The sequence below is a fragment of the Centroberyx affinis genome, unplaced genomic scaffold (assembly GCF_046629955.1).
Source record: "Centroberyx affinis isolate AG114_WGS23_722 - 3 ecotype Tasmania unplaced genomic scaffold, CSIRO-AGI_Caff_v1 ptg000115l_1, whole genome shotgun sequence".
Taxonomy (NCBI): domain Eukaryota; kingdom Metazoa; phylum Chordata; class Actinopteri; order Beryciformes; family Berycidae; genus Centroberyx; species Centroberyx affinis.
Genome location: NW_027278816.1, coordinates 55,478 through 66,378, shown reverse-complemented (window position 1 = coordinate 66,378; position 10,901 = coordinate 55,478). Strand labels below are relative to the sequence as shown.

Genomic DNA, 10,901 nt, shown 5'->3' with positions numbered 1-10,901 from the left:
AGAGACAGAGAGAGAAAGGGAGAGAGAGAGAGAGAGAGAGAGAGAGAGAGAGAGAGAGAGAGAAAGGAATGAGAGAGGAGGGTCCTGTTTGGACGATGACGGCTGGAACGACAGCTGACCCTCAAAATAACCACCCAGTCTTAACTCACACTCTGTGCTGAGGGCCAGCTGTGTGTGTGTGTGTGTGTGTGTGTGTGTGTGTATGTGTGTGTGTATGTGTGTGTCTATGCACCTACACAAGTGTGTGTTCTGAAAGTGACAGAGGGAGAACTGGAGGGTTAATTCTCAGTGTGTCCTTGTCTGTGTGGATGTGTGTGCTATAGGGGTTTCCATGCATTTGTGTGTGTGTGTGTGTGTGTGTGTGCTGATAGGACCTTCCTGGAGGGCAGCATGGCTCTTGCCGGCCTGTTTGCCTGCTGGTGTGTGTTTGTGTGTTTTTGATAGATGATGCACCAATGAAAACAAGTTGATGGTCTACTACCCATTTTAGAAGCATTAAATTATTTAAAGGGGAAGTAAGCAAGACTTTTACAGCCCCATAACACAAAATAATCATGATATATCTGGGGGTTGGTGATCAATACCAATGACTCAGTGATTACTTGTCCAGCTGCTGAGATTTCTAGCTCTCCAGTCTGTGTGTGGAAATTCTTCATTAGGAATAACCCCTTGAGATGTACCATCTCGTTTTCAAGGGGGTCCTTAACGACAAAAATACAATATAAACATAATTAGACAAGACATTTAACAAGACAAAAACAATAAATATCAAATAATAAGACATACAAAATCAGGAGATCATACTCCAAGCAGAGCATGAAAAATGGATCATTCATTCATCGAAAAATATTAAAGTATTAAGGTATTCAATTCAATTCAATTCAATTCAAACTTTATTTCAGTATTTCAGTTCACTATTAATGTCAGTGATAGCATTAAATCATAAAGTTATAATACAAAATAATTATAATAATTATAATTATAAAATCAAATTATTATAGAGGTGTTATTATTATGGACATGTACAACTGATCCCATAATAAGAAGACAGGGTATTTTTGATGGTGGAAAGATGATATGGACCGAATACTTACAGGTAGATTATTCAAATCAGAGGGAGCTTTAAACATAAAGTCTGTAATCTGTTTTGGAAAAAACAACTCCCAACCAGTTGGCAGCTGCAAAGTAATGTTTGTGTAAGGAAGTGAGTTACACTGAATCGCCAGTAGAGGGCGTTCTTGCATTTTTTTGGTACGTATTGTTTCTTTCTGTTGAGGTTGCCGTAGTTTTGAGGCTTTTGTCTCTCCGTGGCCACCGTAGATCCGGTTCTGTTTTCATGTTACAAGGTAGGCACCGGTATCTACTGTTCGCCCGCATAAATCGGTATTTTAAAATATGTCAAATGCCCTTCATTGTTAGATTTTATATCAAATGGCTGTTATAGATTTTTTATACAACAGAGCCGATTATTGTTTGAAAATGGAAGTTGGAAAGCTGAATTTGACACTTTGTTGTGTTGTACGGTTGAGCTAGCTAAACACAATATTGGTTAACATGATAAAATGTTAGCAGGCTAATTGGGCTATTACTTTGTATGCTATTGATATTTTTTCCATATTGACTGACCATTTCTTTGAGTGTTTTGTTTATTTTTGTGGTCTCAGAAACACAACAGTTCTGTTTTCATGTTAGAAGATGACCAGCTGCCTGTATGGCGCTGCAAGAGAGAAAACAAGCTGTTAAAATGCAGAAAAGCCGCTCTGCCTCAACCGCCATCAGGACTCCTGTCTCCCTTCTGAACCACTAGAGCAGAAACTGTTCAAGGAGTGTGAGGGCTGACAGACAGGAGAACAGGGTTACATTTGGGTTACTAGGAATAAGACTAAGTGTAGGCAGATGGTAGTGGAAGTGACGTTGGCCATATTTGATGTGGAGTGTGTGTGTGTGTGTGTGTATGTGTGTGTGTGTGGGGGGGTGTTGTGGGCCTAAGGCTAGTGCTTTTTTTCAAAACTGCCACCGCCTTTTTTTTTAACATGAAACCACATGCAGAGCGGCCACAAGGCTGACAAAAGGAGTCCGCTGCGCTCGGAGGCTTTCAGAAGTTAAAAAATTTTCAACTTTTCAGAAAAGCGCCGGGTGACGTGAACTACTTCTTTCTCAGCCAACCAATCACGATGAAGGAGAGGCCAGCCGTTACCATAACAACAATAAAGATGGAGGAAGTGCCGGTGGAGAAATTGGTCGTCGTCATGAGTGAATTTCACACTGCAACACCAGTCATAAAGAGGCAGTGTGGATCATACTGGATGTGTATTGGGAATATGTGGTAAGTATATATCTTCTCAGTTAGGACGTTTTCACACCTGCGCTTTTAGTCCGGTTAAATCGGACTCTGGTTCGTTTTCCCGCTTGGTGCGATTCGTTTGGGCAGGTGTGAACACAGTAATCACACTCGGGTGCGGACCAAAACAACCGCACCGAGACCCTTTACAGGAGGTGGTCTCGGTCTGGTCCCAAACGAACTTGTTTGTGGTGGGAACGTGATCCGACCTCGATCCGACCCAACTACCAGGTGTACTCAATTTACGCAAGTTTGAGCTAAACAGCTCCTGTAGCCAGGTACAGCAGGTACAGCAGGTACAGCAGGTATGTAAGGGATAATGCCCGACGAGGTGTCCATTATCAGGAATTAATGGACGACGGGGAGACCTGAACCGTCTGACGCGCGGAGTCCATTAATTCCTGATTATGGACACCTCGAAGGGCATTATACCGCTTATACCATGGTCAAAGAAAAAAAAATAAGACCATTAATTTATATTTTCATGCGTTTTGTAATCAAAATCTAAAGTTTTTCACAAGCCATAACTCAGTTTCCCTGGTAACACCTGAGGGTTTGACTAATACCTGGAACAATCATTACCATCCCATCAGGTTCTTATGCAACCGAAACATTGTTGACTACTCCAGTAAATAGCACGAACCTTAGATAGGACTTGGCAGCGGGAGATATTTCTAGTCCGCTCAGCTCATAGAACCCTTTGGCTCAGCTATGAGCCAGAAAGCTAACGTTATGCTAGCAACATTCAAAGATTGTTGATATTTACAAACAGTAAATATAATTTGACAGTATGTTTAACAACAAGACTAGCTAGCTATCCAGCCATGTCATTGTCCCCAAATCAATATCAAGATTTTCACGAACAAATGAGAGGCCATGTGTCTGTCGGCTGCAGCCTGAAGTAGCGAGTTGAATAGCGAATGGGATGTGAGATGATCGCTTACCGTATGTGATGCAAAGTATCGGTAAGTTCAGAGGGGCAGTGTACTTCTTGCAGCTTGTGTGTTACAGTTGCCATCCTGTGGTGTTCAGAGGGTGAGGCACTATGCTATAGTTACTCATTTTAGATACAGGCTGATGCTACGAACAGACAGTTTCACTGGAACTACTTAGTAGGTGTCCATTATCAGAAATTAATGGACACCCTGCAGCCAATCAGAATCAAGTATTCAACCAGACCATGGTATAAAGCCAGGTACAGCAGGTACAGCAGGTATAGCAGGTATAGCCAGTACAGCATTTTCAAGACGTTTCCTCAAAGTGCATTCGGCATTCTGCTGGTACAGTTTTGCCTGGTATATTGCCCAGATAATTAATAATAATAACAGTTATGAGCAAATGCCAACTCTGCCGTTGCTCCATGTTGCATAGCAATGTGCACTAGTCCAGAACACAGGACCTTCTTCCTGTATTTACTTTCTTGCTCCCGCCCCAGACACATCTGACCAATAAGCAGAGTGAATGTTCTCACGTGGTTTGTAGTGATGCATTTTGGTTCGCTTGGATTTTTCTCTGTGTGAAAAGAAACCGAACCAAGGGGAAAACGCTCCAAGTTTACAAACTCATCAACTGATTGGGACCAGAGCAAATGAACTAGAGGTGTGAAAACGCCCCTGATGTCATCGTGATCACTCACAAGAAGCTCTAGTCAGCGCTTTTTCCACACAAACTAACGCTAACTACAACATCCTGTTAAGCTGTGTTAGAGGTGTTGAATAGCAATTTCTTCTTCTTTTTCCCCTTCTTCTTCTTTGAGACTGAATGAATATGAATAGACAAAATGAGTTCTGCACCTACTAACTACAGCCCAATGTACAATCTCTTGAAGTCTGCTAAATTCATAGGACAAGAGTGGAAAGGTCCTGTCAGCACAAATTTTGGGCTAATGAGGGAGATTGAAAACTTGGCAGCACCCGAACTTTCTGGATAACACCTCCGATCAGCATCCAGTCACACACCGATGCCGCCATGTCTCCTGCATATCGCTGCATCACTGATGAAGGACCGCACTGAACTGAAGCTTCAAGGTTTAATCATCACACAATGCCTCACTTTATGTAACGCTCTCCAAAGCTGCTTTATTCATTGTTGCAAATTAAACGTTCAAATCTGAATAAATTAACATTATTGTCATCTAGAAGTGTACAAAAATACTGTCTAACTTTTCTAAAAAGCTGGAATACACAGTAAATAAAAGCCATGTGCTGCAGAATGTATTTCAGTGGTATCACCAGTATTTCAATATTCTACATGTTTGTTTATTTACATTTTTACAGTTTTAGGCATTTAGCGTCAGTGTCTTGCTCAAGGACACCTGGACAGGATTTACAGCTGCTGATGGACTCAAACCTGAGACCTTTCAGTTACAGGACTGGTCTTTCTAACCACGAGCCCAGCCTGCCTGCTTGTGGGAAAATGAACTTGTCAGATGCACAGGTTTTAATAACATCTGTTTTCATCTCCCGAGTTACAGAAGCATCATTATTCAGCATGTGGAACAGCGGCTCTCTCCCTGCCAGGCGGCTCGGCCTCGTTCGGGGCTCTAATTACATTTTGTGCAGTTCATTTTATGGCTCCGTAGCACGACCTTGAAGATTTTTTTCCCCCCGGCTATTGACTCAACAAATAAACTGAGCAACTGAGCATCAGATGCAGCGCGGGCCTACTTACGCTCATTTTGGTCCTCCGCAACATACAGGAGAAATACAGAGAGTCTGGTAAAAAATGATGCTGTTTGGTGGACGATTTTATCCAAAACGTCTCATGAGTGCGTACATGTACAGCATGGATGGCTCTATCGAGAATCAAATCCTTAACTCTGGCAGTATTAGTACCATGCTCTATTTTATTCCATTCTATTCTGTTCTATTCTGTTCTGTTCTGTTCTGTTCTATTCATTGGGGGACAATTTTCAAAGCATGTTACCATTTGGTCACACATTTTTAGCTTGGGTGCCCCCAATGAGAATAGTTAGTGCCATAGTCTACCCATTGACCTACAGGTTCTATTCTATTCTATTCTATTCTATTTTATATTCTATTCTAATCTATTCATCTGCCATTTGTTGGGCAATTGTATTCAAACCTGTAATGCTAACTTCACAGGTTTACTTTTCTATTCTATTCTATCCTATTCAATTCTATTCTATTCTATTCTATTCTATTCTATTCTATTCTATTCTATTCTGTTCTATCCCATTCTGTTCATTGGTGGACAGCTTTTCTCCAAAGCAAGTTACCATTTGGTCCTACATTTTTAGCTTGGGTGCCCCCAGTGGGAATGGAACCCCTACCCCTAACCTATGCTCTACCTATTATTGACCTATTTTATTCTATTCTATTCTATTCTATTCTATTCTATTCTATTCTATTCTATTATATTATATTCTACCGTTGCTTGGAAGCAGCCCCCTCATCGCTCATGCCAGTGTCAGCGTCCATCAACACAGTAATCCTGCAGGACGCAGAGCCTCCTGCTGTCTGTCCGCCTGCAGCTCCAGGCTCCAGGCTCCAGGACAGAAGTTCCTCTCTGCTGCGGAGGTTTTGTCGTCAAAGTAGAAACAGGTAGAAACAGAAACTTCTTCCACTCAGCTCAGCTCACTCTGGTTTGCTGTTTGCACACCAAGTCCGCCACCAAGTCGAACTCGTTCTGTCCCAGCCACAGTTCGGGAAGCTCCTTGACCCGGTCCAGACCGAACTCCACCACCAGAGCCATCAGCACCTCCTCGTCCACCAGATCCGCGTCTATCCCGCCGGGAGGCAGCATCGCGGCGGGGACGTGGTCCAGGAGTCCCGCTGGAGTCCATCCGGACGCTCCGAGGTGCGCGGCGTCGCTGCCGTCTCCAAACCGGTCCGTCACGGTGCCACTAAGCTGGTAGTTCACGGTTTGTATCTCATGCACGTGATGCTGATGAGACGCGGGTCCATAGTTACTGTAGTACTGCGAGTTCAGCTTCTGCAGGTGCCTGCTGGCCGCCAGCTGTCCTTGCGAAGCGACCGCTGCGCAACTGGAGCCTGGGAAGTGGGAACCGTTGCGCACTCCGACACTGTTGCGCATCCCGTTACCGTCCATATGCCCGGTGTTTACATGTACACTCCCGACTGAAGGCACACTCCCCGTCCCCCCGAGGTGCAAGTGACCCCCCGTCGGCCCGTCATATCCCAGCTGCAGCGGTTGCTGCAGGTGTAGCGGGGTGGAGAACTGTCCCATGCCCAGCTTGCTGTGAGCTGTGTCCGGGTAAGCGGAGTGGGGGAGACCGGTGCTCAACGCGTCGGGGAGCCGCCCGGCGTGGTTCATCATGGCCATCATACGCTCCACCATCTCCTATAGGAAGACAGGTAAACGAACGAATAAAGGAGAGGTTCAAGTGATTCAACAGCTTTCTGCCAGATCAACCAAAGATGCTGGGAATTTGTCTCAGTATGTTCGGGATGGACACGAGACGGGACATCAGGTAGCCTACACACACACACACACACACACACACACACACACACACACACCCCTCCCCATGCAACACCCACTGCCAATGACAGCAACAACAACACATTAGGTCCCAAAATTGCATACATTGTATATACTGTATGTTATGTATTGACATATATGGAACCACATATATAAAATGCATCTTTTATGTACACGATATGGAGGGAATCTATGTCATTATTACAAAAATGAATGGCCACTTTCATATGTTCTGCACGCATTTACATATATATACACGCACGTACAAATATACATTTGACATAGAATATACTTACATGTATTTCAAAGGGCAGTGTGAGATTATTTCAGGTCGATCACAGTCCACATAGTGCGGATATAAAGCATCAACTCGCAATTTAGTTTGAACATATTCCTAATTCGACATCACGCTCTCTTATTAATCCAGAACTGACTCCCACCGTCCAAACCCAAAGTCGCCAACATTCCCTCCTAAAGTTGCATTGCAGGAGTTTGTCATCGCTGGAAGGGCATCACGCTGTTAACAGCCGGTGCGCCTTTTCCTTTCCCCCAACATTTGCGCTTTTACGCACGAAACTCGCTAACTGTTCCTCCGCACGATGCGCCTCGGCTCTCACCACACTCCGGATCTGTCCTCTAACACAAAACCTCCAACTCCAACTCTCCTGCTGCGTTTTGATCTAGCCTTTTTCTCCGAAACCAAACTGAACGGTCGGTCTGTTCCTCCAGGCGCTCTCCTCTCTACAGAGGATACAGCTGCGCATCCAGCCAGCCAGCCGGCGATGGGTGGAGCTTCCCAACTCCTGGATCTGACAAGGAGTGGGGCGGGGGGGGGGGTTGGGGGGAATATGGATATCACTGTAGAGCATCGTGTGTTTTTACGCACCGTTCCCACCTCTCTGCTTAGCGCAGCAGTAACCTGGGCCGACACATCTGATAAAGCAATAATAAAGCAACACTGAAACCACTGGTGTCCAATCATCTGCACAGTAAATTTCTCACTGTTAATAAGTGTTTATTTTTCAGTGACAATTATTTTGAGCTGACAAGTAGGAGGAGAGAAGTTTGCCCTGTCATACAGCTGATCTGGCTCTCGTCAAAACTATGTAAAGTGTTAAATTATCTCTGATGTGTAGACTGATATAAACACTGTGGCATACTGTTGACTTTTAGAGAGTTAAATTAACACTGATGATTTTGCTGTATAAGTGTTATCAAGGATGGCAGCAAAAACAAAATGTAGCATCACCCATGGACAATTGAATTTATCCATATCCACTAGTAATTTTCCATTGTTATCATTAGAGCTTGAGATCAAATCTTGAGGTAATTGCTGGGAGTGTCTGGTCTTGCCAGTGAGAGTGATTTCTCAGTGTTAATGATGCTTGTTAATTATAATAATATAATGTTACAAGACTCTCACAGTTAAATTAACATTTTTTTTATTTCTCATGTGATGCAGACATGAAAGTTTGTGTCATCACTCTACCTGCGTGTATATAGGTGACCAACCCCGACCCTGACTGTTAGTGTCTGTTAGGAGAGGAGGAGAGGAGACAAGGGGAGGAGAGGGGAGAGGAGAGGAGACAAGGAGAGGAGAGGAGAGGGGAGAGGAGAGGAGACGAGGAGAGGAGAGGGGAGAGGAGAGGAGACAAGGAGAGGAGACAAGGAGAGGAGAGGGGAGAGGAGAAGAGAGGACAAGGAGAGGAGGAGAGGAGAGGAGACAAGGGGAGGAGAGGAGAGAGGAGAGGAAACAAGGAGGAGAGGAGGAGAGGAGAGGAGGAGAGGAGATGAGAGAGGAGAGGGGACAAGGAGAGGAGAGGAGGAGAGGAGACAAGGAGAGGAGAGGAGGAGGTTATAAATTCTACTTTGTCTAATTACTTGTCTCAGCGTTAGTTTGTGCATGTTGAATTTCTATGGAGACTCTGTAGGAGACTATAATTTCTATTATAACTTACTGTTGAAACTTTAAGAAAAGTGCTTTGTAAATATTATTCATAATCTTGTTATTGATGTCATTATTGTTGCTGTTTTTGACCTCATGCTTGTGTCTTTTTGTGGCTTTGCTTGGTGCTGCAAACTGAGCAGAAAACAATATTTTCATTTAAAGCTTGGTTTCATTTAACCACAGTCATGATTTCTTTCTTTCTTTCTTTCTTTCTTTCTTTCTTTCCTTCCTTATTTCCTTCTTTCTTTCTTTCTTTCTTTCTTTCCTCCATTCATCTCTCTCCCTCGACAGAAAGACTGCTCCCAGTTTTGAAACGGTTCCCAACCTGAAGTCACCTTCCTTCCTCACCTTGAAGTTAAAACAACCCACGGAGGAGAAAAGGAGAGAAGAAGAAGAATGTTAGGAAAGTAGATTTTTGACACCTGGGGATTTGTTTTGTTTTGTTTCTTCAGCATGAGAGCGGACCGGGGAGACGTGAAGAATTTCCTGAAGAGACGAGTGTTCAGACAGGAAGTGACTCTGCTGTCCTGACTGGAGTCTAAAGGAGTCTGAAACTGAGTTGTGAGCAGGAAGAAGGAGTTTTTTTTTTCTTCTTCTCTGCTTCATTTAACTGGAGTCCTAATTAGCTGTTTCTCTCTGGTTCTGATTAAGACAAAGCTTCATGTCTAGACCTCCCACGCTCCCTCCCTCTCTCCCTCCTTTCTTCCCTTCCTCTCTCAATTACTCCCACCTTCCTCCCTCCCATCCTTACTCCCTTCAATTACTCCTTCACTCCTTCCTTTCCTCCTTTGCTCACTTCCTCCCTCCCTCTCTCACTCTCCCAGTCTCTGTCTCTCTCCCTCTCTCTCTGCCTCTGTCTCTCCCTCTTTTTCTCTCTGCCTCTCCCTCTCTCTCTCTTCCACAAGCACAATAAATGCAAAAACACTTCACCACTTTAGATCTCACCATCTTATCATGCTAATAATGATGATGTCCCAACAGTAAACCTGAGATGGAGAAGGACACAGAATCACAAGGCTTTCCATCTATAATTAATTTCACACTGCAGATAATAATAGTGTTGTTTATGCATGTTCTAGTGTTGTTTATGCATGTTCTAGTGTTATTTATGCTTGTTTTAATGTACTATGTGCATGTTCTAGTGTTATTTATGCATGGTCTAGTGTTGTTTGTGCATGTTCTAGTGTTATTTATGCTCATTTTAATGTACTATGTGCATGTTCTAGTGTTATTTATGCATGTTCTAGTGTTGGTTATGCATGTTCTAGTGTTATTTATGCATGTTCTAGTGTTGTTTGTGCATGTTCTAGTGTTATTTATGCTCATTTTAATGTACTATGTGCATGTTCTAGTGTTCTAGTGTTCTAGTGTTGTTTGTGCATGTTCTAGTGTTATTTATGCATGTTCTAGTGTTGCTGATGCATGTTTTAATGTACTATGTGCATGTTCTAGTGTTATTTATGCATGTTCTAGTGTTGGTTATGCATGTTCTAGTGTTATTTATGCATGTTCTAGTGTTATTTATGCATGTTTTAATGTACTATGTGCATGTTCTAATGTTGTTTATGCATGTCACAGTGTTGTTTATGTTTGTTCTAATGTTTATACATGTTGTAATGTTGTTTGTGCATCTTCTAGTGTTGTTTATGCATGTGCTAATGTTGAAATTCTGTGATGTGTGTGTTTACATGACTCTTTTTGCTATATTCTGATTTAGATTCTATTTTTCTCTGCTGTATCTATTTGCTGCTATTTGCAAATTTCCCCACAGGATTCACTGAAGGTTTGTTTTATCTAATCTTTTCTTTTCTCTGTGTTTTGTTCCCCACCTGGAGAGAAACCACAGATTCCAGCTGCCTGTGGATTTAACTTTCTTAAGTACAGTTCAAACCAAAACATTGGATGTTCTGTGTTTATCTGTCAACTGGCTAAGAGCTGCAGACTGAACCGGAGAGAGAATACTTCATTTAATTGGGAGTTTGAATTAAGATAAGATGAAACTTTCCCCCCATGATCCCTGTGGGGAAACTGGGTCGTTGGAGTTGAAAATAGTAAAGGGATCCAGCAAAGAAAACTAGAATATGAATAAAAATAGAGCAAATGTGGGTTGTATAAACACACGCAACTGACAATTCAAACACTAAAACA

At 43.0% G+C, this 10,901-nt stretch overlaps 1 protein-coding gene across 1 annotated transcript; it reads right to left on the bottom strand.

Moving 5' to 3' along the window:
* Positions 1-5,932: 5,932 nt before the first annotated feature.
* cited2 (Cbp/p300-interacting transactivator, with Glu/Asp-rich carboxy-terminal domain, 2) lies at positions 5,933-6,661 on the bottom strand. The gene has a single exon (XM_071527667.1). The coding sequence runs from the start codon at positions 6,659-6,661 to the stop codon at positions 5,933-5,935; it is 729 nt and encodes a 242-aa protein (XP_071383768.1).
* Between the last annotated feature and the right edge of the window lie 4,240 nt (positions 6,662-10,901).

What these genes read in the sequence shown, in the direction of transcription:
- cited2 (XM_071527667.1), bottom strand. Translation starts at nt 6,661, where the DNA reads ATGGTGGAGCGTATGATGGCCATGATGAACCACGCCGGGCGGCTCCCC.